The sequence below is a fragment of the Artemia sp. Qi Xiang Cuo genome, chromosome 17 (genome assembly GCF_049724085.1).
Source record: "Artemia sp. Qi Xiang Cuo chromosome 17, ASM4972408v1, whole genome shotgun sequence".
Taxonomy (NCBI): Eukaryota; Metazoa; Arthropoda; class Branchiopoda; order Anostraca; family Artemiidae; genus Artemia; species Artemia sp. Qi Xiang Cuo.
In genome coordinates, this window is record NC_142810.1 from 5,038,745 (window position 1) to 5,066,561 (window position 27,817).

The 27,817-nt window shown below is 36.3% G+C and overlaps 1 protein-coding gene across 2 annotated transcripts in view; it reads left to right on the plus strand.

Moving 5' to 3' along the window:
- The first annotated feature begins 2,718 nt into the window (after nucleotides 1–2,718).
- LOC148941827 (uncharacterized) overlaps nucleotides 2,719–27,817 on the plus strand; it is a 42,204-nt gene continuing 17,105 nt past the window's right edge. The window contains exons 1-3 of one of the 2 annotated variants that reach the window (XM_089102984.1): nucleotides 2,719–2,975; nucleotides 19,430–19,622; nucleotides 24,277–24,478. In XM_089102984.1, the coding sequence (XP_088959110.1) occupies nucleotides 2,826–2,975; nucleotides 19,430–19,622; nucleotides 24,277–24,478 (545 nt within the window). In that variant the 5' untranslated portion in view covers nucleotides 2,719–2,825. The remainder of the gene's footprint in view (nucleotides 2,976–19,429; nucleotides 19,623–24,276; nucleotides 24,479–27,817) is intronic. The other variant, XM_089102985.1, reaches the window with a different exon arrangement.

Sequence of the window (27,817 nt, forward strand, 5' to 3'; positions counted from 1 at the left end):
AAAAGCCACTAGCCCTTAGAATTTCTAATCGAATTGGCCAAGTTAAGTTTCTACGACACAGCTTTTGATAAGAACCTTATATGCCCCCAGGGCATAACTTACAACCCTTGCCCTGAGGGCTGTGGGGGGAGTTTTCTCATCAAAAACATAATTTATATCTGTAAATGAACGACGTAGAACAAAATGGCTATCTCAAAATTTTGATTGGACTTGTTTGGGGAAATGGTGGGCGTGGAAGAGGTGTTAGTTGTCTTCCAATCACTTTTGACCCTTAAAAAGGGCACTAGAACTCTTGACTTCCAATTGAATTAGGTTCCTTTGAAGTTTATACGGCAACCCTTTCCATATGAAATACCTCTGGGGGGAAAAAATAATAAACAATATTAAAACATTGGAGCCGTATGGCCTTTACTATAGGCAGCGCTATAGCATTGCCTTTGATTCACTGTACAGTGCGCGGATACGCATATCATTACTTCAGAAATATTCAGCCTTAAATTCAACACAGATTAATTTAGGCATCTAAATTTTCAAGAAAAGTCAATTGCACAACAAATTTCACCTGTATTTTAATCCATTTAGTTGAAGAAGCCAGTTCTTTATTGTTCAGAGACTATAAAATATTCATTTTCAAGCTAGGTGTTCACTGAATGAATGCTAGTGAAATACTGCATTCACATTTGATTTGGATGAAAGAAATGCTATAAGAAATCAGGTAAAAATTAAAAAATAGAAAATTTTCGAATGTATGTTCTGTAGGAAATGAATGTCAATCTGTATTTGAATACATTTTAAGTTCTAAATGAAATAGCATTTTAATTTCTTAACCAATGTTCTGCATTCAGAATTTCCTATACTTACAAAAACTTCTTTTACTGTATATTGTTTAGTCTATTTGGCTATAAAACTGGATTACTTAGTATAAAATTAAATTAAAAAAAACAAGTTTTTTAAGCTGAAAGTAAGGAGCGACATTAAAACTTAAAACGAACAGAAATAATTCTGTATATGAAAGGGGCTGTCCCCTCCTCAATTCCTCGCTCTTTAAGCTAAAGTTTGACTATGTCTCACAACTCTACTTTTTAAAACAATAAAAAACTTTAGCGTAAAGAGCAAGGCGTTGAAGAGGGACAGTCCCTTTCATATACGGAATAATTTCTGTTCGTTTTAAGTTTCAATGTCGCTCCTTACTTTCAGTTGAAAAAACTTATTTTTTTTTATATTTAATTTCTGATCGTTTTTTAGTTAATGCAGCTTTTATTTTGGCTCACCGTCGTTGGATAAGTAAACAAAATTTACATAAATAATTACTTTTCTTTTGCTAAATGGCTGTCTCTAAATTTGGTTCTGACGTAATTTACAAATTAACTTACGTAACAAACTTCTATATTCGTATATTTTTCTTCTGGAAAAAAATACAAAGTTGCAGACATTTGCAGATATGAGCTTGAAACCTATTTAATAGCGTTTTCTGATACGCTGAATCTGACGGTGGGATTTTCATTAAAATTCATTCACTTGTAGGGGATATTTCCCCCCTCTTTAAAAAATCGGGTAAATTTTCTCAGGCTCTTAGCCTTTGATGAGTAGTACTAAAACTTAATAAAATTTATATATTTAGAATCAGAATTAAAAGCCCATTCTTTTGATACATTTATTTACATCGAAATTCCGTTTTTAAAAGTTTCGATTATTATTGAGCCGTATCGCTTGTTTTTTTTTATTGTTTTTTTATTACGTATATGTGGGGGTTCTCCCTTTAGTCAATACCATGCTCTTTACGTTAAAAGTTAAAAAAAAAAATTAATTCACAAACCCCTGAATCACAAAGGCCGTTTATGGTTTGTTTACACATTGCGGAAATCCATGCGGAAATCCGTCCGTATCTGTTCGAACTAGGGCTAAAGTAACGCTGCGTTTTAAGGCGAAGAATTCAAATTATTACAACAGCATGACCTATGTTCTTACCCTCTTCTGAAAACTGTTGAACAATAGAGATCCAAATGACACCGTTTTTCTTAGTTTTCTTATAGCCTGGGTGCGTAGGATCATAGAAGCTGGGCGTAGCCTTGAACCAAAGTTATAAGATCGTGTAGTTTTTGATAATCCATACTCATGATTTTACTCATTTAAAAATCTTGCCAAGATTCCGTCCTGATTTGACCAAAACGTTGCGGAAAGCTAGAGATTTTTTCTAGCACAAAAACGGACGGTATTTCCGCACGGATTGCTAAATCCGCATGAATTTCCGCAATGTGTAAACGAACCATTAATTAGAATAGATAGCTTTTTTGAAAGCACTAAAAAAAACTGTTGCGTAAAGAGCGAGGTATTGACTTGGGGGAGAACCCCCTCATATACGTAATAATTACTGTTCCTTTTAATTTCTAATGTTGCTTCTTACTTTCAGTTGAAAAAACTTGTTTTTTTAATTTAATTTCTGATCGTTTTTTAAATAATGCTTGGAAATCTGGCGCCCCCTTCATAGAAATATCCCTTACCCCAAAGAATCATCCTCCACGGAAAGATTCTCCCGAGTAACCATTGAGTCGGGTCGCTCCTTACTTACAGTTCGTTACCACGAACTGTTTGATCATTGATAAAAGTCATGTCGCGGTATAAATACACTGATCAGAGTCTTTTCGCGGTATAATTGCGGTATAATCCGACATCCTAGATAGCTCTGATTAAAAACTTATAAAATATTCATCATTTGCGGAAGAAATATACTAAAAATTAAATTGAAATAGTCCATTTGCAAAGTATTTCTAGATAAATGAATAATTGAGTGTAAAAACTTGTAAATAGCTTAATATTGATCTGAAATGGCTCCAACTCGAAAAGTAAAAGATGCTAGAGAAATCATAAGTGGCCGTAGGCATACTGGTTTCAAAGATGCAAGGGACAGACTGGTCCACCTGTCAAAAAAGAAGGATGCCAGGCTTGTCCTGCAGGAAAAAAGATTAAATAAATCAGTAAGTTATTTTGATTATATATTACAGAAATTCAAGTCTTGAGGATGTTTTAAATGAGAAGTTCAAGTAATGTCAATAAATCCTAGGCTAGGCTAAATTAATGATGTTTTGATTAAGGGCTGGGCACATGTTGCTGATTTTTGCAACTGATTTACAATATCAGCACTGATTTTGATCATGATTATCACAAAAGTAGGGGTAAGGTTTACATTAACAGACCAATCAGCTAGATAAAAAAAACAAAAAAACATGGCCTACCACTAGCATCAGAATTTCATCCTGAGTACAAATATAAAACTCATTTCTGTCATAAATTATTTTCAAAATTACTTTTAAGCTTCTTTAAGTTTCTTCAATTGTCCTGATTTTTTTTCACAAAAATGTCATGGTGGTGATTCAATTTGAAAAATACTAAATTTTGCTGAAAGCTGTGAGTTGAATTCAAATATACTAAATGATTTTATTTGAGAAATACTAAACAGTTTGAATTTTTCATTTTTTTTGGGGAAAAACTTACCACTAGCTTCAGAATTTCATCATGAATCCAAATATGACATTAGGCTAATTTTTATTGCAAATTATTTTCAAATTGCTTCTAAGCTTCTTTAAAATCAGCAAAACTTCTTTCATCCAAACAAACATTTTATGACAGCTACATATACAGTTTTATAAATATCAGATAAATTACCTTAATTACCTTAATTCACACTTCGGAGCAAAATAGCACAATGTAAACAAACTAATCACTCATATCTAACTCTTCATCATCAATTTCTGATGAACTAGGGGTGTTGCTGCCTGGTGCTCTAGGGGCCCTATTGATTCCAGGAGGATAGAGCTTTGCAGCTTCAATCAAAAAATTATGAAGTTGGTCTTTTTGCTCAAAATTTTGCACAATGCAACACATAATACTGCTCCATGTATGCTGTTTGCATCTCTGGTCTTTTAGAGTGCTTTTTGAAGCATCTCCACAGACTTTCTATATTTTGAGTATGAATAGAACAGTCCTGTGGATCAACAAAATTAGCTGAATGATTGATTTGGTAATGAGTATATCCATGGCTGGACAATGTACTATAAGCTCCCCATTTATCACTGTAAATAACACTTCCAGGCTTAATATATTTTTTTATTACAGGATTTATAGTTTCCTTGTTTCTTTGGAGGCCTTCTTGGCCAACAGTCAGGGGTACAATAATTTTTCTTTTGCTCTCTCTCTCTATTCCACCAAAAACCCAAACTTGCCATGACATTCTTCCCCTGTTGTACTTTCTTCTTGCCATTAAAGTTTCATTGATTTCAACTTCAACACCCTGCCCTCCTATAGGTTCTTGGTTTCCTTTCAGAACTTCTGAACTTCTTCAGAACCTCAGAACTTCTGAGCAAAATGAGCTCCAGTCAATGCTTGTTTTTTTACTTATCTGGAGTTCCTTAATAACTGTTTGATGTTCCCAATGATCCAACAGAAAGTGATTTATAAATATTAGGATTTGATGAGGCTTAATCCGTGCCTGATGCAAGACACTCCCTTTTCTATCAGATACTGAATAGCTGCAAAATCTTCTCTTTTTGGTCTTTAGGATGACATAGCTCTTGAAGTCCAAATTCTAAACTGTATCTTAGTTCTGAATCAAGAACAAACTAAACAGGGAAGACCTATTTTGTACAGCTTCACCCAAAACTAGGTTAAGTTATGATTAGGTCACTAGGATAAAAATCTGATTCTGTTGATGTTCCATTGGTATCAAATTTCAGTTTTTTAGAGTTTTGATTACTATTGAGCCAAGTCGCTTCTTACTTACAGTTTGCTACCATGAACTGTTTGAAACTGGATGCTCAGTACCACACACACCACATGTGGCATGCCAGTGGTGTTGTCCCACTTTAGTAGTGGTACCGTGATTGATTGATTTTTGGGGGTTTGGGGAACCAAATTTTTCAATTGGCAGGGGCTGAAAAACATATTCCTAGTTAAGTTATCTCTTATGGGCTGCTTCCTTGTAGAAGCATAATATTTGTAGGTATGAATACACAATGAGTTGGAGATAATAGGTTGTGATTGTCTGTGCAGGAATTTTGTCTCTTACTGATAAAAGAGCATCGCCAAATACTAAAAACTATTTTGCAACTAAGATGGGCTCATAATTGAAATATGAATGAAGGAAGTGTGAAGTGAAGGCAATGAATAAAGTTGTTGAAAGGACCTGGAAGATGCCACTAGACAACATAATAGCAAAATATTGTTCTGGTATGTTAGTAAATTTAAAAGGAATAGTCAACCTGGACATGTCCCTGTTAAATGTAGGAATGGGGCTACAATTAGTAACAAGTGAAGAGGTTATGAGAAATGGGATGACCAACTATGAAAATTTGGAAAACTGTCATAGGGAATATATAATAAAACTGTGATAGAAAATATGTAGAAAAGAACAGAAAAGTTTGTGACACTTTGGATGTGAAGGATGATTTGGCCTGATGCAATGTCTTGCATCAGGACAGGACTAAGCCTCATCAAATCCTGATATTTATAAATCACTTTCTGTCAGATCAATGGGACCATCAAACAGTTATTGAGGAACTCAAGATAAGTAAAAAAAGAGGCATTGACTAGAGGTCTTTTTGCTCAGAAGTTCTGATGGCTTGGAAAGGAAACCAAGAACCTATAGGAGGGCAGGGTGTTGAAGTTAAAATCAATGAAACTTTAATGGCAAGAAGAAAGTACAACAGGGGAAGGATTTCATGGCAAGTTTGGGTATTTGGTGGAATAGAGAGAGAGAGAGAGCAAAAGAAAAAATATTGTAGCCCTGACTGATGGCCAAGAAGGCCTCCAAAGAAACAAGGAAACTTTAATTCCTATTATAAAAACAATATTAAGCCTGGAAGCATTATTTACAGTGATAAATAGGGAGCTTATAGTACATTGTCCAGCCAAGGATATACTCATTACCAAATCAATCATTCAGCCAATTTTGTTGATCCACAGGACTGTTCTATTCCTAATCAAAATATAGAAAGTATATGGAGATGCTTCAAAAAGCACTCTAAAAGACCAGAGCTACAAACAGCATACATGGAGCAGTATGTGTTGCGCTTCTTATTTGTACAAAATTTTGAGCAAAAAGACCAACTTCATAATTTTTTGATTGAAGCTGCCAAGCTCTATCCCCCTGGAATCAATAGGGCCCCTAGAGCACCAGACAGTGACACCCCTAGTTAATCAGAAAGTGATGATGAAGAGTTAGATATGAGTGATCAGTTTGTTTATATTAAGTGCTATTTATCTGATATTTATAAAACTTTATATGTAGCTGTCATAAAGTATTTGTTTCAATGAAAGAGTTTTGCTGTTTTTAAAGAAGCTTAGAAGCAATTTTGAAAATAATTTACAACAGAAATGAATGCCATATTTGGATTCAGGATGAAAGTCTGAAGCTAGTGGTAAGTCCCCTCCCCCAAAAAAACAAATAAAATGAATAATTCAAACTGTTTAGTATTTCTCAAATCAGATCACCACTCAACAAGATTTAGTATTTTTCATATAAAATCACTGCTCAACAAGATTTAGTATATTTCAATTCAAATTGCAGCTTTCAGCAAAATTTAGTTTTTTCAAATTGAATTGCTGCCATGATGTTTCCGTGAAAAAAACAGGAAAATTGAAGAAACATAAAGAAGCTTAGAAGTAATTTTGAAAATAATTTGTGACAGAATTGAGGGCTATATTTGGATTAAGGATGAAATTCTGATGCTAGTGGTATGTTTTTTTTATCTAGCTGATTAGTCTGTTAATATAAACCTTACCCAAAAATAGGGCTACAAATAAATAGTCAGCCAGAGATGTCTGTGGTGAAAGACCCTGCTACTGAGTTCAGAACTAAGCTGAGATTGCTAAAATTCTGCTTTAGCTACTTCAGTAAATTTTTACCAAATCATATTATTGACTTATGAATAAAGTGAATATACCACTTGATGCCTTTTTTTATGCCCTTTCCAAATATAATAATCATTTATGTCCAAAATGAATTCTAGCTCCACCCCTATATATACCAATTCAGGGTATATACTAGCACATTAGGGGGGGGGAGGGCAAATTTTATTTTTGATGTAAATAGGTGGTAATTTTAAACTTTACCCCACCCCCCTAATGTGCAAATATATACCCTGAATTGCTATATAGAGGTGGGGGTAAAATTCATTTCCGACAAAAATGATTGTTATATTTGGAAAGAGCATAAAAAAAGGCATTGAGTGGTATATTCACTTTATTTGTAAGTCAATAATATGATTTGGTAAAAATTTACCCTTTTGGCTATCTTGGAAAGGGGTTAGGTTAGGAAAATGAAACTTCTAGGGATTTGTCTGCAGACTAAAGTATGTCCTGGGAAGGTATTTGGAAGTACCTACCTCCACTCCTTCTCTCTCTAGACGGTCCTGAAATTTGCTGACATGACAGGTCTATACCTAGGCCTATTGGAAGTTTGGCAAAACAATATTTTAGCTTAATTTTCAGTTATCAGTTTCTTTTTCTCTGGCTTTAATTCTAAAAATGCAATTCCTGTTATTTCAGTATAATTTTAAGCCATATCAATGTGTTTTTTTTTTTCAAAATTTAGGCAATGTGTTGGCATATCTTTAAGACCTTATAAATTGGGATTGAGCAAAGTTGTGAAGCTGAAAATAATTTTGTTGTACTTCATTTAAGCAGAAGATCTATTTTGAAGGGTTTCACTTTTATCAGACAGAGACTTTAAAGGTCATCAAAGGTCAGGATCCTCTAGAGGGAGAAGGAGTGAAGGTAGGTACTTCAAAATATCTTCCTGGGACAGATTTTAGCCTGTAGACCCATCCTTGTAAGTTTCATTTTCCTAGCCTAACCCCTTTCCAAGATAGCTAAAGTAGAATTTTACCCCAAGATCAATCATGCAGTTATTAATAAACTCCACTTGACTATTTTTGTCCATGATTTTTTGTTTTGAAAATCTTGCAAAATTTTTTTTTCTTTCAACAAATTTTTCTTACTGCTAGGCTATTGTTTGTCCACTGAGCTGCTGAAATCAGTTTCCAAAATCAGCTACATGTGCCCAGCCCCTTAGGCCCAATTTGCAAGCTAACATCACTTGATTCCCTTTTTTATGCTCTTTCATAATTCAATAATTGCTTCTGTTGCAAATTGCATCTTGAGCCCTTAAAGGGGCCTCAAATGTAACCACACAAAGAAGTTATCAACACTAGTTAAGTTAAGTTATTGAAAAGTAGTTAAAAACAAATCACTAGTTTATAAATAAGTTGTTCAAGAGTAATATATTCCAAAAATATGGTACTGTTCTATTAACCAGACTCTTTTATATACTGCTAGTTTGGATATTGCTAATGAAATAAAATAAAATAGGTTGACTATATAATAATTTAGAAACAAATTTGGGCTATATATTTGCACATTAGGGGGGGGGGAGGGGTAAAGCATAGCATATATTAAATAAGTGACCTAACCTAGGTACCTCCCCCCCAAAAAAAAAAAAAACAACAACACTTTAATTATCATACACACAATTGAAACCACACTCTACATTGTGTTTCTCTACTGTGATGTCTTGTATCATCACATTGAAAAACGGGTTTTTCAATGGGTCTTTTCATATGCTGTTGACAAAAATAGTGCTGAATTTTGCAATTCAAAACTTTGCTGTCAACAATTCAGGGTATTTTTTTGCAAATTCGGGGGGGGGGGGTAAAGTTCATGGTAAATTTTCAGTGGGCCATATAATTTAGCTAGAATGGAAGTGAAAACATCATTTAAGTCTTTTTTATGCTCTTTCATTCTTCATATAAAAAACCTTTAGGGCGCGAATTGCTAATAGCTCCATAATCAATTATTGGACTAAAAAAAAGCATAAAAAAGGTATTAGCTAATTTTTTGATCTTCATCCTAGCTAAATTATAGTGTCACCTAGAAATTTACCTATATTTGCAGATTAGAAGGGTATAAGGGTAAAGTTTATTTCTGATTCAGAAGAGAGGTAAGTTGGTACTTATAGGTTATCTGAAACACACATGCTGTATTATATAGGGAAGAGGCTTAAGAAACTAGTCAAATGGGTATCTTTCAATAGAGAAATGGATTGCAAAGTGTGGTTTGTTATTGGGTTTACAATATTTAAACTATTGTTTTTTGGAGTTTAGGGGGAAAAAAGGTACCTAGGTTAGGTATTTAATATATGCTATGCTTTAACCCCCACCCCTCTGATATGCAAATGTATAGCCAAAATTTGTTTCTAAACTAATATATTTTTATCCTATTTTGTTTTATTTCATTAGCAACTTTGTTTTATTTCACTAACCTCAACTATACATCTTGCCTGAACAAACTACAGTTCCCAACACTCATCTACAGACAATGGAGGGGTGATGTCATAATGGCTTATAAGCTACTGCATGCTGATTTCTCTTCTCAGAAGCCTTTCCAAATTAACAAATCATCCAGGACAAAAGGGCATAGTAAGAAGCTGCTCTGGAAGAGAGCTCACAGCAGACTCCACAACCACTCTTTCTCCAGTAGAGTAGTGGCCCCCTTTAACAGTCTTCCCAATATAGCTGTCACCACTTCCTGTGTTGATGCATTCAAGATTGCCATTCATAAGAATTGGTCCACCAAAGCATGGAAAATAGAGTGAGATGCTGCTGAACCAATGGCTCCCCATCATCACTGACCAGCAACTCTACAGGATTTTTTTTTCCCTTATTTTGCTGGACAAAGCGATTTAAGGTAATTAGCATTAACCAAACTTCACTTCTCACATGTGTTCCAGATAGTACATAAGTACCAGTAAGTTTATCCCCCCCCCCCTAATGTGGAAATATATACCCTGAATGGGTATATGTAGGGGTGATTATTCACTTTTGGCATAGATGATTATTATATTTGGAAAGAGCATAAAAAAGGCATTGATTGGTATGTTCACTTAGTTTAGAAGTCAATAATATAAACAGCAAAATATTTACCCAATTTTTTGAAAACAAAATTCTGAAAAATAAACATAGATTCAACTGCAGTTTTCTGTTTTCAAACAATCTATATATGTAATGAAACACCATCAGTGACAAATAATAATTTCTCACAGAAACATATGAATAGACAAATACTGATAAGTTAGGTTAGGTTGATTAGTTAGATGGTGTTAGGGTGTTTGTTTATAAACAATTTTGAAGACTTAGAGAATAGACACAATATTTAGAAATGTGGTAGAAAAACTAGAAATATAAGGAAAATATTGAAGATAATGCTTCTCCCCGTGCAAAATATGTGAACTAGGATTTTTCTGCATGTTATAAAGTCTGATTTTTTTTCTTAACATGCTTCCTTATGTATTGCTGGGACTCAACTACAGTGGCATAATTTCGTCAAAATCCTGGGGAGGGCAAAGTTGGAGCCAATTTTCCCAAATCAAGTGAAAATGCCAGTAACAACTGAAAAATGGGCCATTTGGTACCATGAAAGTACTATATAGCACTTTAAAGATACTTTGTAGTACTATAAAGGTAAATATATACTAAAGAAAACTAATCGTTTCTTTTGATGCTTAAATTATGCAGGTTTATGGTGGTTTTGAAATTTTTTTTGAAGAAACTAAATTTCAGTTAGGGGGGGGGGGGCAAACCAAGGTCTGGGAGGGGCAGTCCCCCCCCCTGGCCTATACCAAATTACACCCCTGCTTGACTAGTCATGATTGACTGACTACAGTCTAGGTAAATGCAATGTGATATCAGTTTGAAGATTTTTTTTCCCAATTCCAAATCTATTTTTTAGTTTATATTGTGCAGTGAGTTTGTATCAGTCAGATCATCATGTCTCCACATTTTATATGTAGACTTCCACTGTGACAAAATCAAGAATCAATAAATACATGGGAAATACATAATATGGGCTATAGATTTGGATAGAATTAGAAAGGTAAGGTTAATTTTTGTTAAAATTGAGTTTGCAACAAAAGCAACTATTATATTTGGAAAGAGCATAAAAAAAGGCATCAAGTGGTATGTTCACTTTATTTGTAGGTCAGAAACACAGACAGCTCTATATTTAGATAGATAGATAAACTTTTATTAACTTTTATACAGGTTGGGGATCAGACTCTGGTCATGTACTAACTTGTATGTCATTGATACATCTCCTTGCCTATGTCTATATGTGAGAGATGGTAACTTAAGGCTATATAATTGGGTAGGGATTGGATATTGTAATTGGGTAGGATATTGGGTGGAAATCCCTTTATGCATTTAGTTGCACATCACTGTACTGATTTCAGAGGTCATGTCTTGCCCTTATTGACTGGAGTTGCAGTACACATCCCAAATTCTAATTTTGGTCTGATCAGGCACTTTGAGAGCTTGGTGATAACAGCTGGAGATCTGCTGTAGAACATTCTTTTTATTAAACCAAGAGTTTGGTTGGCTCTGGCTACTACAGACTGTGTGTGAAAATTAAACTTAAGCTTATCATCAACCAAGACTCATGTGTTATTATCAATATTATTTTCATTTATTGCCTGTCAAAAAAAAGGTACAATAGATAGAGTAATCACTAAAAATAAAAAGAGAAAAAAAGGACATAAACACACATTGAAAATTCAAATACATGACAAAAAAAAAAAAACAAAAAACTCTTCATTACATTAATATGAACAAACTGTTGCAAATGAATTGATGACCAAGGATGATGAAAATTTCTTTGAAAATGGGATAGAGATTTATTAATACTAATATTTGGGTCTGCAAACTTATACAAATGGATTATTTTATGGTTTCTTGTCCAAGGAAGCAAGTGTAAAAGATACTTAGCCAATCTGAAGAAGATTGATTGTAGGTGATTTTCATCTGTAACTGTAAAAAATTTCAGAAAGGAGCAGTGTAAAGTATGTGTGGAAGAGCTGTGGCATTGTAGGTGGATGCTAGAAGGTAACAGTTGAAGCAGAGTTTGCTTTTTATGATTCCAGCATAAGGAATACTAATTTTATGCTCAATGTGAGATTTCAGCAAACAATGTGTGTGGCCAATAGATTCACCAATTGGAATGCCCAGGTATGTAATATGGTCTATGGGTTTGATAAGAGAACCATTCAAATTTAGAAGAGAAGTAGAGTGATTTTGCCAATTGAAAAGGACAACTTTGGTTTTCTCAGGACTAAAATACAGTCCAATTTTTGAATATTCATCTCTTAGGATTTTGAAATTCTGTTCAATGTGCTGGATTGTACAGCTGAGATTCAAGATTTCATCAGCATAACAAATAAGAGACACTTTGATTCCCCCAAGAATACAAAAAGGAAGACATTTTGCCTGAGCATCCAGGACATAACTATTGAACAGGGTTTGAGAAGTGATTGCTCCCTGTCTAGTCCCTTAACATGGATGGGGTCCTGAGGAATTACATGCATATTCAAGGGATTTAAAGAGTTTTGCCTCACACCAGAATTAGTGAAATTGTATTGGGATTGATGAAGAGCCAACTGCAGAGGTAAACAGGATGGGATTTTTAAACACACTAAGATTCCTATATAAATCTTTGAGAACACAGACAACTGATGGGTTGATGCCTTGCTTTGCCATATGACGAAGCATGGACAAATGAATTATGGAATCTGGTACTCAGTACTCAGAAAACTGATCAGGTGACTGGTACTGTTTCTATTGGCACTCAGTGGTGAAAACTGAGGCAAATTGTTGGTTCAGTAAATTAGCAAGTTTATTAGTCTCTGTAATTTCTCCATCTTGCTCAGTTATCACTTTTTTAATACATCGTCTATTGAGGTCTTGGCTTGAGATGTACTGCCAAAACATTTTTGGGTTAGTGTTGGCTTCATCAGCAAGTTTAGATTCAAAAGTCGTATACAAGGCCGGCGTCAAGTTTTTAATTTTGTTCCGGTTATCGCAGTACTTCTCTCTGTAATCAGGTGCTCTGTACTGTTTATATCTCTTCCAATATCTGCGTTTACGGTTGATTTCTCTCTTAATCTCTTTTGTCATTACTGGGAGTATTTTTGGTTTGGGGATATGTTTACTTCAAGTGTATTGGTTTGCTTTATTTATTATTAATTCTTTGAAGTCCTGCCATTCTGTTCTAGAGAGCCAGATAAGATATCATCCCGTGCAACGCTGCCAAGTTCCATTTGAATCTTCTCATAATTAATGAAGGTCTTCTTGATGTAGTAATTTGTTGTTCAAATATGTATGGCCACATGGGGGTTGATATTTTAGCCAATGAGAAGGGGTCTGTTGGAGTACCAGAGTACTTGCAAATCAAGCAGTACCACTGCATGTCTCCAACGGTAGACATTTTTGTAAAAAGTTCATATTCAGAGCAGGGCATTTTTAAGCATTCAATGCATAACCATTTTTCACACCCATCACATAAGACTGACTTTGAATCTGTTTCAAGACAGTATTTACAGCCAGCACGTATCCTCCTTTAGATAATTCGACCAAGCTGTGTGCCTTCGTGTCTGCCTTGTCGGCTGGACAAAGGGGGGCACAATTCGAGAGAGCTCGTCTGAGGGAGGCGAATTCATGTACTTGTAAAAAACAGCCATCGACGCTACATCAAACCCTTCATTTAGAGACTGGATCGACTCTTGTGTAGAGGCGCAGCCCGCCCTAATTGCCCTATTCTGGATCTTCTGAAGTAGTGCCAAAAGCGTTTTTGGAGCACCAGCATATAGCGGGCATCCATATTCAGCTATGGGTCTGATGCAAGACTTGTAGAGTGGGATGATCGAGCTTGATGGAAGAAGGTTTTTGCAGCGAAGAGTAACTCCCAGCTTTCTTGCGCAGGAGGTTCTCACCCGATCAAGGTGGTTGTTCCAAGAGAGATCGGTGAGAAATGAATCCCCAGTAGAGGAAGCTCGTCGACTCTCTTTATAGCTTCATTTTTGAAGATGAAACTGGGGTGTTCACGTGACCCCCTTGATCGGGTAATTAGAAGCTCTTTTGTTTTCGATGCATTGAAGTTGATCATCCATGCATCAGACCACTTTTCAATTTTCAAAAGATCCATCTGTAGGGAAAGGGAGGCTTGTGTTGGGTCTTCGTGTTTAGGGACGGCTGAGTGTGTCGTGATATCGTCGGCAAAGTGATGCAGAGGGTTTGCGAGGTTGTCTCCCATGTCGTTTATGTAGATAAGGAAAAGCGTAGGTCCCAAGACACTGCCCTGGGGGACCCCTGCTTTCACTGGATATTCGCGGGAAATAAACCCGCCAAGAACAACCCGCAGTGAACGATCGGAAAGAAAGTTCTCAATCAGTGTCAATAGAGATACACGAAGACCATACGCATTGAGTTTCCTGACCAGGCCATGGTGCCCTACTTGATCAAAAGCTTTCGCAATGCGAACGATAATTGCCTGATGTCGTATCCCATTGCCGAAATTTACATCCAATTCTGAAATTAGGCCACTCGGCAGTCAAATGTTGGGCGTTTCCGGCGGAATCCATATTGGCGATCGCCTAGAAGGTCATTTGATTCCAGGTACTGATGAAGTGTTTTATTTGAGATGCTTTCGTAAACATGTCCAACACATAAGAGAAGGCTGGTAGGTCTGTAGGAGCCCATGCTCGTTTGATTATCTTCTGGCTTTAGAGTAGGTATAAAACGGACGGACTTCCGTGTTCGTGGGAAGGTTCCGGAGGGAAAACACGGCTGAAAAAGCAATGACAAGGGTCCAGCTAGTTCGCTACTGCAGGACTTAAGGACAACATTTGGTAGGTTGTCAGGACCCGTAGCTTTGGTCACATCAAGATGCTGCAGAATGCAAAGCATCTTGGGAGCAGAAAAATTCACGCGTTCCAGGACAGTGTCGGTTCGGTCGGAGAAATTTGGCACTTCTCCACCGTCGTCGTCTAGATTCGAGAATTCGGCAAAAGCCTTAGCAAGAGCTTCAGCCTTTGCCTGTGGATCTTGTACCACTGTCCCGTTAGTCTGGAGAGAAGGAATTGCGATCCCCTTGGACGACGGTAAAGCCTCCTTGACAATTTTCCACCAACTCTTTGCCGAAGCAAGTTGAAGCTTGGTGGCGAATTTCTCCTTATACTGAACCCGGGACTGCCGAATCGCTCGAACTGCATCTTTGCGCGCATTTATAAATGTAATTCTGTCCTCTTCCCTCTTTGAAAGTAGCCATCGCTTGTGTGCCTTATTCTTTGCTCGGGTTGTGTTCTTATACTGGGTTTTGAACCACGATTGGTCCTTACAGGACACATGGATCCGCTTTGAAGGGATATGCTTATTGAAAGAGTCAGCTATGGTGTGCTGGTACTTTTCTTCAGTATTCTTTGTGCCTTCCAGGAGTATGGTTCCCCACTGCTGAGACAAAGAGTGTTTCTCAAACCGTCCAAATCACCTCTTTTGTATAGCCAGATTGTTCGCTCATGCTTTGGTGGAGGTGGAATACGAAGATTTCCTTGTGAAACAATGATAACATGGTCACTGGTGAAACCATGAGGATCTGTAATGAAGGAGTCGTGATGATCTGTTAGAAAGAGGCTAAGATATAATGGTCCGTTTAGGTTGTTAAAAGCGTCGAAGGCGACAAGTTGTTCCAGCCCGTAAGAGAGAGATAGATCATACAAGTCCGACCCTTACCCATCAGTATTTTTGCTGCGAAGCCACACGCTATGATGGACGTTAAAGTCTCCATGAAAGATAATGGCAGACTTAGCGTACTTGCCCCGAATATATTCGAGGGAGGCTTCAAGGTAGCTGGTCATCTGGTAAGTTGGAGGGTTATACACGGTATCGACAGTCACGGATTTATTTGGGAGGGTCACCCTAACTCACGGAGCTTCTTCGCCTGCTGAATCTGGTATATTCAGGCTATGAATAAGGTATATGGTTCTGTATATAAACAGCGACACTTCCTCCTCCGTATTTAGCGCCGTCAGTACGCTCTCGATCCCGCCTGAGGAGCGTGTATTCCTGTATGGCAACCTCACTGCTCTGTATTTCTTGGTTTAGATTGGTCTCAGTGATGCACATGATAGATGGCTTGACCGAATTCACTAAACGTAGGAACTGGTCAAACTTATATCTGAGACTTCGGACATTGCAGGAGGCTACCGTAAACAGGTCCGTTTGGATGGTTGGTGGACGTGCTACAGGTCATCGTCGAAACGGCTGTTTGGTCCGACGCTTTTTGTTGTTAATCATAACCAGGTAAAAGAAGCTTTGCCGGGTGGTTAGCCCAACAAAGCCCGTAAATCCATTGTCATGCATCATTAGACGGGGAACGGTGCCACCTGCCACGCACCTCATTACCGCATCTTCAACATGGAGGTGGTACCCCATAATGGGTTAGGATTCGGCACAAGTGCCTCCCACCTTGCAAATCCTTGCTTCATTTTACTCTTTAAGGTGGCATCCTTTCTTCATTTTACTCTTTTTTCATGCAACCATTGTTTCACGAAATCTCACGTTAGACAGAACCCGTGGTAATTGCTTATACTCAAAACACCTTTTCCCCAGGTTAAGGATTAAAATCCCGCTAGTACCAATATGACTCTTCTTGTTTGATACCACTCCCTTCTGCACAGACTCTCTCTGGAAATCCGCAAAAAAACGGCTTAGTAAATTTACTTAATGGCTGCTCGTGCTATCCCCAACTTTATATGGACCATCTATGGCTTAGTGGGTGATGGATTACTGTCCTAATATAGGCTCTAGTTTAATGTAGCCTATGCTGCATGAAACTAATCAAATGAAACTGAAACTCAATGAAACTAATTAAAATATAAAAACAGCAAACCTTAGCCAATTGTCAACAAATTGGTTTATTAGGCAGACTCAATTTGGTAGGCTGTTTGAACGTAGGCTATTGTTGTTATTTTATTTATATACACAATGATGATTATGGTGGCACTATGAATCATATGCTGAAGAAAAAAAGCTTCCACAGCGCTCCCTATCCAGTTTAAATTGACGGGAGCTCAAGTAAATAGATGACAGGACTGTATGGTAAATAAAGTAGGCTACCCTAAGTCAGGGGAATGGTTAGATATTTTGTTTTCCAGTAAATTTCTTTTGATAGACTAGACTCTTCTGAACAGTTTGGTATATAGGGGTTTATTAGTTATGCACTGGGTCTTTTTTTTATTTCACAAACGTTGACAATTAGGATTTATTTCACTGTAAATAAATTCATCACTATCATCAACTGAACAGTTGCTACAGCTTCCAGTATTCTACAGCTTCCGGTATTTTTTTTCTTTTTTGTTCAGTATTTTTTATTTATCATTTCTTTGGTAATATATGGGAGGGATTTTGGTTTCATTTTCCAATATACAGAAGAGTGATTTTTAATAGCTCCCAATAATATTCTTTTCATAGTTGACTATGACTTCTAATCCATACATTCAATAAAAGACCAATCACATTGGGCCAATTCATGACAAATTAGACTGTAATTAGTATACCCATGTTTTGTAAACTCTAATCTATGTGGGTACAGTCTAAAACTGCAACATATGGCAATGTGGTCACTTGCTCTCTGTGTGGTGGCAGTGGGTCAATACTAATTATAGATTCTTGGTACTCTACTAGTAGAAGATTGAATTATGAAGGGTTTTGACCTTCTCTATATCTACTCGGGAAGCTAACTGCCTGATATAGGGAGTGATTAAATAGACATTCCAGAAATGGTTTTATTGAACTATTTCCTGAGAATCCAGATCCATTGACCCAATGAATAGATGTGAGATTGAAGTCACCAACAATAATCATATTGCCTTGATGCTTCATTTTATTATCAAATGATAAACTAATAGCAAGAAGGGGTGACTCAAGGAAGGGGGAATCGGGACATCTGTACATGCAACCTATGTGAAAGGGCGCAAGAGAAAAGAGAACTGAGATCCACACTTGTTTAACTTATGACACATAATTTGATTTAATATCAATGTCTCCTCCTTAATGGATTTTTGGATGTATATGCTGCTTTTCCTGTAGAGAGGGCATATTTTATCTCATGGAATTTTGATGTTAAACAATCTATATTACTAAAGACAACTTTTAGACTGTTGCTCATCCAATGCATGCCACTTTTGTTATAGCCATATGTGCTATTATTTGGGCCATTAGATGCATTAGAATCAATCCTGCCATTATTAGAACTATCACTAATGAAAACAGTCTGTTTGGAGAGAGTACTGCTTACTGATCTCGCACTGTAAAATGATTCACTTGATTCGTCAGTAAAACTTATTTCAACATTAGGAGACGCAAGGCTATTTACATTATTTACGTTTTCTTAGAGACTTATAGTTCATGTCCATTGCAGCTGGCACTGTGGGGTAGGCACGTTTTTTGGAACAAGTTACCTTGTAGGACTAGATCTTCCTTGCCATTGGCATGCCATGCATGAAGCTCTTCATACAGCTTTGCGTTCTTTATTCAATCAGGTTTAAAAACATCATTTCAAAAGTGAATCTGATCAGTTCCCTTTCGGTCATATGATTTTTGCAGGATCAGGTTTTTGATTCTCAATTTGTCCACCCAGAAAATAATGGGATTTGTCCTGCAGGGATCACTGTGGAAAATCAGGATTATACTCTGAATTGGGAAAAATTCTGGCACTGTTACTTTTTATAGGCTGTGTTATAACTACAATCAATAAATTTACCAATATTAATTTTGTTATTATGCCTGGCTTCTTAATTGTTATCAATACCATTAAAAAATACAATTATTCTTGGAATCAGAATTGAAACCTCAAGATGAAATCCGGATTATACACAGAATTGTTAAAAATTCTGGCACTTTCCCATGACATTTTTCTAAAACAAAGAAAAAAGCGGGTTAAGATAAGGCTCAAAATTTGTCTCAAAGGAATTACTTATTTTTATGCATATTTCAATTATTTTTACTAAAATTTCTCAAGCTAGAAAGAAATATAAGGCACAAAAGTCACAACAAATAACCAAAGACACATTTAATTTGTTAAGTTTGAATATTTTTTAGCATTTTGTCAAAAAATAAAGCGCAATTAGCAAATACTTAGTTTTAAATCAGTATTAGGGGAATTTTCTTTGGCCCTAGTTTTCTTTGGGAGGGGAGCTTTAGCCTTGTATGTAGGTCTTTCCTACTTATGTAGGAAAGCTACAGGAAAAAGCTGTAGGAAAGCAGTAGGTCTCCTACTTCTGTAGGAGACCTACTACTGTAGGTCTCCTTCTATGTATGCTCTTGATTGCTCGATATCATCCTAGATTGCAACAAAGAACCTAGTACATGGATTTTTTTTATGACTATGAAAATATACACTATTACTACCAGTCCAATTGATTAAATCACCATCAGGCACAACAAGAGGGTAGGGGCTGGGACTGTTTCTTGTGTGCCTGGGCTTAGAGCAGCCAGGAATAATTAGTCATTATTATTCTATATAGCCTACTCACATCATGTATATTACTTTCTAGTTCGGAGGTGATACTCACATCACAAAAAGTGGGAGAATGGCGGTTGTGCAGAAACAAGGAAAGATTGAGATCCGGACATTGAAGAATCAATCACAAGGGGCCAAGAACACTGCCAGAATGCCAAGAATGTTGGCTTCATTAAATTACCCATATAATAGATATGATGAGCCATTGCAGCCTAGAAATACCAAAGGTGAGGGTTCCAGTCTTTAATTTCTTTAATTTTACCATTGGGTAGATGCTCCCCCTGACTCTTCTTCTCCTAATCAGCATCACTGAACCACATTCCATTCTTCTAAATAAGTGACCCTAAGAAAATCTATGGGGCTTTGTTGGTTAGGCTTTGTGCTATGGACTTCTTGCTGTCTAGTTCTAACCCAGCTTAAGTACTTCACTGTAGACTTGAGAAGATGTGTTCGTCCCCCTCCTGCACTGGTATATATATCCTCAGTAGGCTGTTTTCTTGTGTTATAAACTACATATTCTATGGGAGAAAAACCTTGAACCCACCTACCCAAAGGTTAAGATTCGATATACCAATTAGCTAAGTCTAAGATGCACTTAGTGTTCCCCAACGACCAACTGCTAAGCGATTTATGAGAAAGATAAGCAGGTAGCCATTTGTTTAAATCAGAAATAGACATTAATTTTCAATGTGTGTGATTGTAGGAAAAATTTGATCATCCACCCTTCCCCTGCCTCTCATTGTCAACTTTTTAGCAAAAAGATAGCCATTTTGCAGCTTATTTGAATTGGAATCATACAAGCATTTCCAGCTGGTCTAATTTTGAGCATAAAAGTACAGCAGTCACGTCTCCACAGCTCCACCCTCCTCCCCCGATCAACTTTCTAGCAATAATGTGTGAATGTGCCACCTTATTTCAATCACAAAGTGAATTTTGATCCATATGATTAGAGGCAGAAAGTGGAATCCTCTCTATTCAAACGAACTCAGAACCACATGTATCTTGTGGGGTAGGTACCTTGGTTCAAGAGAAGGGAGGGGACGGATTTTCGGACATCCAACTCTTTCAAGCTCTACCTACAATCCATACAAAAGCCGATTGTTCAGAAACCAATTATCGCTTATGATTATTAATTATTTGTTATTATTTTCGTAGAGAAATGAGGGATAATAACTAATCCAGCCCCTTTTATTGTCATCTTTATTTTAAAAGACACTAATACTTTAGCTTCTTCTGCACTTGCAATAATAGATATGGATAAAAATTACTGTTATCTTATGTTTTGGAATGGAAATTACAAGCAACAGTGATTATTATTAATGATAAAGCAGGATGACAGTAAGTGGTTCTCACAGAGGACCATGGTCTTCACAGATACATTTTGGTAGAAAGGGTGAACATTTTGGTGACAGTGAGTGGTCTTTACTGAGGACCATGGTCTTCATAGTTGCATTTTGGTAGAAAAGGTGAAAATTTTGATGACAGTGAATGGTCCTCACAGAGGACCATGGTCTTCACAGATACATTTTGGTAGAAAAGGTGAACATTTTGATGACAGTGAGTGGTCCTCATAGAGGACCATGGTCTTCACAGACACATTTTGGTAGAAAAGGTGGACATTTTGATGACAGTGAGTGGTCCTCACAGAGGACCATGGTCTTCACAGACACATTTTGGTAGAAAAGGTGGACATTTTGATGACAGTGAGTGGTCCTCACAGAGGACCATGGTCTTCATAGATACATTTTGGTAGAAAAGGTGAACATTTTGATGACAGTGAGTGGTCCTCACAGAGGAGCATGGTCTTCACAGATACATTTAGGTAGAAAAGGTGAACATTTTGATGACAGTGGACTCACAGAGGACCATGGTCTTCATAGATACATTTTAGTAGAAAAGGTGAACATTTTGATGACAGTGAGTGGTCCTCACAGAGGACCATGGTCTTCACAGACACATTTTGGTAGAAAAGGTGGACATTTTGATGACAGTGAGTAGTCTTCACAGAAGACCATGGTCTTCACAGAGGCATTTTGGTAGAAAAGGTGAGCATTTTGATGACAGTAAGTGGGCCTCACAAAGAAAAAAGTAGTGCAATTGATTGCAATAAGTATCTTTGGGAGAAAAAAATTTGGGAGATTTGAATAATTTAAACTTCTGTGATACCAAAAACTAAATATAAGCGCAATGGAACATTCTCCTCGCTATTCTTTTATGTGATTTCCCCCCCCCCCCCCTACAATCTACTACTCTCAGTCTCAATGTATGTGCAATAATTGATGTCTTATTCAAGCAGAAATGCTTCTTTCAGCTAATGTATTTGCTGCAATTAAAAAAAAAAAAAAAAAAATAATAATTAAGAAAATTTTTTCCACACAAAAAGTTTTTCAAAGAAAAGTAAAGAATTCCATTAAACCAAAAATAAAGTAAAATATTCTACCAAGCGTGAAACTACCACAAATCAGTATCGATAAATAAATGAAACCCAAAAAGAACAGAAAGTACTATAAATAACTGAGTCAAACTCGAAACAAGCAGAAATTAACATGAGTAGGGCTCTAAACGTCTATGCCTTCCCAAGGCCAGAACATAATTTGCACTTTAGGCGGGAGAGGGGTGTTAGTTGGTCTCCAATCACTTTCAACTATTAAAAAAGGCACTAGCCCTTTCAATTTCCGATCGAATGAGCCCTTTTGAAGTTTCTACGACAACGATTTCAATAAAAAACCTTACATGCCCCTTGGGCATAAATTACAACCCTTGCCCTGAGGGGGTTGTCATCCTGAAAGACCTAATTTCCAGAATTTTCAACTACGCTAAACAAAATAACTATCTCGAAATTTTGATTGTATGTGTTTGGGGAAATGGTGGGCGTGAGAGGGGGAGGGGTTACTTGCCCTCCAATTACTTTTGACTATTAATAAAGGCATTAGCTATTTCAACTTTCAATCGAATGATTCCTTTTTGAAATTTCTACGACAACGCTTTCTATAAAAAAAAACCTTATATGGTCCAAGAGCATAACTTACAACCCTCGCCCTGAGGGCTGTGGGGGAAGTGTCATCCTCAAAAAAATAATCTCCTGACTTTTTAGCTACGTCGAACAAAATGGCTATATCAAAATTTTGATTTGATGTGTTTGGGGAAATGGTGAGTGTGAAAGGGGTATCAGATATCCTCCAATCACTTTCAACTATTAAAAAGGGCACAAGACCTTCTAATTTTCAATCGAATGGGCCTTTTTCGAAGTTTATTCAACATCTCTATCTATTAAAACCTTATATGCCCCCAGGGCACAATTTACAACCCTTGCCCTGAGGGCTCTGAGGGGGTTATCATTCTCAAAGACTTAATTTCTAAAGCTTTTAATCAAGTTGAACAAAATGACTGTCTCAAAATTTTGATTGGATGTATTTGTGGAAATGGTGGGTCTTAGAGGGGTATTAGATATCGTTCAATCACTTTCAACTATTAGAAAGGGCACAAGCCCTTCCAATTTCCAATCGAATGAGCCCTTTCTTAAGTTTCTTCAACATCACTATCTATAAAAACCTTATATGCCCCAAGGGTATAATTTACAACTTTTGCCCTCGGGGCTGTGAGAGGGTTATCATCCTCAAAGACCCTATTTCTAAAACTTTTAACTACGTTGAACAAAATGGCTATCTAAATATTTTGATTGGATGTGTTTGGGGGAAAGGTGGGCGTGAGAGGGGGGTTAGTTGCCCTCAAATCACTTTCGACTATTAAAACGGGCACTAGCCCTTTGAATTTCTAATCGAATGAGCCCTTTTTCAAGTTTCTACGACAAAGCTTTCAATAAAAACCTTATATGCCCCCAGGGCATAAATTAAAATCCTTACCATGAGGGCTGTGGGTGGAATGTCATCCTCAAAGACATAATTTCCTTTCAACTACTTTGAACAAAATGGCTATCTCAAATTTTGGTTGGATGTGTTTGGATAAATGGTGGGCGTGGAAGGGGTGTTAGTTGCCTTCCAATCCCTTTCGACTATTAAAAAAGGCACTAGCCGTTTCAATTTCCAATCAAATGAGCCCTTTTTCAAGTTTTTATGACAAGGCTTTCTGTAAATACCTTATATGCCCCCAAGGAATAAATTACAAACCCTGACTTGATGATTGTAGGGGAGGTTTTCGGTCTCACTGATATAGTGTCCGGGCTACTTGGTTCAGTTGAAGGCAACAATCCTCTTAAAAGTGAGAGTGGATGTGTTTGGGGACAAGATGGGCATGAGAGAGGGGGTTAACTAGCCTCAGATTACTTTCGACTATTAAAAAGGGCTCTAGCTCTTTAAATTTCCAATCGAATGAGCCTTTTTTGAAGTTTCTACAACAACTCTTTCTATAAAAACCTGATATGCCCCCAGGGTATAACTTACAACCCTTGCCCTGAGGGCTGTGGCGGAGTGTCCTCCTCAAAAACATAATTTCTATCTGGAAATCAACTATGCTGAACAAAATTGCTATCTAAAAACTTTGATTGGATGTGTTTGGGGAAATAGTGGGCGTGGAAGGGGTGTTAGCTGTCTTCCAATCACTTTCGACTATTAAAAAGAGCACAAGCCACTCCAATTTTCAATCGAATGAGCCCTTTTCGAAGCTTCTACGACAACTCCTTTGATACGAAGTGCCCTGGTCTAAAGAAAAAATAAATAAATAATACATCGTTCTTTTCTTAGGCATCTGCTCCAATTATTACAAAATCTTTTTGGTATACTAAACACTAAAATAAACACTAAGGAAGCTTCTTTAAGGTATTCCGTAAGAGGATTCACCCCCTCCCACACCCGCTCTTACTATTCTCAGTCTTTATGTATATGCAATGTCTGCTGCATTTTAAAGTAGAAGTGCTTCTTTCAGCTGATGCATTTGCTGCAGCAACTGGACTTCGCCAGAAGTCTGCTCCAATTGTCAATGAGCCATACAGGAAGATCAATCAAATATTGGAAACTAGAAGGAATGAAGATGTCTTTGTGACACGTCTTCAGACTCGACAGAATCAGTCACTGGCTACTAAAAATGAAATGGATTATCAAGATCAGTTACTGCAATATCAACAAAGGTATAGCTGAGTTTATAAATACAAAGCTTTGAGGAGGGGTCAGTAGATTTGTCTTTATTATAAATCGTTTTAAATGAGGCAAGTCTATATATTTGTCATTATCTGATATATAATTGCAGTTATTATTATTTTCTTTATTTTTATCTTACTGCTTTAGTTTCTCTGTGCATCATCAAAGAGCACAAGAAACTGAAGTTTGTTTCAGAGAAAAAAAAATAAAAAATTTGGTACTTGTTTTTTAAACAGAACGCGTTAAGAATTATGCTGTGTAAGTATAAGAGAAACCTGTTTCCCTTCCTGGATTGGTTATAATTTACTTATTTTGAGTGAGAAAACTATGATGTATGTATATTTTTTTTTATTAAATATTTAATATATAGAGGTGATTAGGGGTTAGGTTATGTTATGTATTTAATATAATGCGTTCTGCGGCAGGGGTGTACGTAGCTTCTTGTCTAGGGGGATGGGCAGCCGACTCTGTTCTGAAGAGCGGGGGGGGGGGAGCTGAAGTTATATTGGTAATTCACCAAACCTTACATTGCCAGCAAGTTCTAACATGCCTATGAAATCTTTATTAATAAGTAATCATCAAAAAGCTTCTGCATTAATATTCTTTTTTTTCAACTTCAATCATTTTATTATTAACATATACATGTATATAATTGACATAGGCCCATGGGGAGACAAGCTCGAAAAACTAGGCCTAGACAAAGATACAATAACAAATTACGCTACAATACAAAGATAATTACGACGGCAAAGATATAATAATGCAACAATAATATGAAAGTAGCAGCTAGCCCAGGATCCAAATATAAATATAAAAAAAAAATCAATATTATTAAATATAAATTAATACTAAAAGATAGCCGAGAGGCCCACATTCACCTAGAACAACAATCCAAACAAATAACTTAGTCATATTAAAAAGACGCTTAATTAAAAGTAATCCTGAATTAAATGAAATTTAAGATTCCTTTTTATTAAATGGATAGAAGAAAATTTATCAATAAAATCCTTGTGAGCATCTCAGCCCAGGGCTATTGACATGAACGAGGTGAATTTAGATCTCTCAATAATATACTTATCAGTATAGACACTCTTTTTTTGTCGTCTGCTATAACGATGTAAATCTTGTGATTGGGAGAACAAACTTTGATTGAGGTAATATGGCAGTAATGTCTTAATGTCATAATTAAATTTGAAAGTAATCGCTCTAAAATTGATTAATAGATAAGTAGGAAATATACCTGGGTAATCATATGTAGATGCCGTGGAAGAGTTGTTTTGAAGGGTAATAGGTAATGGAATAAAAAGCTTGAGAACTCTTACTGTTCTATTTTGTAAAATTTGCATTGTTTGTAAATGGCTTTTAAATGTAGATGAATATGCTAGAGAAAAATAATTAATAGTAGACTGAATCAGAGCAAAATAAATGCTTCGTAAAGCAGAGTAGGGCAAATAATGCTTCAACCTCTGCATTAAACCAACATACCTTGAAATCTTTAAACGTATATTTTGAATGTGTGTTTTAAAAGATAAGCTTTCATCAATTATAAGTCCAAGGTACTTTATCACTTTCACCCGAGATACTGATAATAGATACTTTGAAGAAGTAACTCGGGTAATACGAGGGCATATATTTTACTTCCTGCCGTAAATTATGAAATTGGTTTTTGATAAATTCAAAGCAAAAAAATTTGCAGAACACCATTCAAGAACATTAGAAAATGCCGTATCAAGTTTTGCCTCCAACTCCTTGTCATTCCTCTCAGAAATTGAAACTGCCGTATCATCAGCAAAATGTGTGCTGAGACATGGGATTGCCAAAGCGCGGTGAAAATCATTTATATAAACTAGAAAAAGCAGAGGACGTAGGACAGAGCCCTGAGGCACCCCAACCATCGAGGACTGAGGAACAGGCGAAGAGAGAAAATTACCTCCATCTATTCGTTGCTTTTTCTTATCAAGATAAGATTTAACTAGATCCAACGCCTGTCCGCGCATACCACAATTATCCAATTTTACGAAAAAGAATACAATGGGATATTGTATGGGATGCTTTTTTTAAATCCAAATATATTGTTGCTGGAATTTCACCTCTATCTAAGCATTCATGAATATATTGGATGAGAGCAATGATAGCGTGTTCAGTATTGTGTCCAGATCTAAAACCAAACTGGGAATTTGTGGAAAAAATTAGACGATTTAAGAAAGTCATAGAACTGCTTATAAATTGCCATCTTAAATATTTTAGAAAAAGCTGAAAAAATAGAAATAGGGCGGTAATTTGATGGGTTTTTAAGAGAGTCACCTTTGAGAAGCGGAATTATCCTCGCTTCTTTAAAAGCAGACGGGAAAACTCCAGTTTTAAATAAAAGATTAATTAAATAATGTAATGGCAAAATTACTGCAGGAAATATTTTTTTTAACAATTTTACAACTAGACCCGTCAATTCCCGCTGAATTACCTGGATTTATAACTCACACTATTTTTATTGTTTCAGACCGAGAAAAAGGCCCCACAAAAATTGAATTACTTTGAGGAGATGGAAGGTATGAAGAAAAATGTTTATTACTACGCGAATCAAACTGGTTCATCACTGATGAAACAATTTTCTCTCCTATACTAGCGAAATAAGTATTCAAAATATCAGCCACTTTCTCCAATTTGTTAGTAGTCGAACCATCTTCTAAACTAATAAAATGTTATGTTGAATATTTTGAAAATTTTATGTTGAATATTTGAAAATTTTAAAATTTTAATTTTCATGTTGAATATTTGAAAATTTTAAAATTTTTAATATTATAATCAGTTGGATTCTTTAACGGCTTTTTAAATAATTGGATTTTTCTTATTAACTGATATCAAAATTCCAGACGTTATCCACGGCCTTATAGGAAATTTTTCTCTGCAAATTTTCTTCGTAACAAATGGGCAACTAGAATCAAGGCAGCAATTGAAATTTCTTAGGAAAGTATCAGTTGCCACATTTGTATCCTCCGTGGACATTACATACTGCCAATCCAACAGACCAAGGCTTTCATTCAGGTGCTTTAATGTTATTTTATTTATTAACCGTACTTGACGTTCCTTACTTACCTGCGGTATTTTATAAGTAAAAGCTAAATCTGAAACCAGCAGGAAATGATCCGATATATCACTTAAAACAGCGAAATTAGCTTTAATTGGTAAGGATGTAAAAATATTATCAATGAGAGAAGCAGAACTAGGTGAAATTCTTGTAGGTATCAGGCAAGTAGGAAGCAGATATGCAGAAAAGCAAGAAGACAATAAATCAACAGAAGCTTCATTTGAAGCTTCTAGAAGGTCAATGT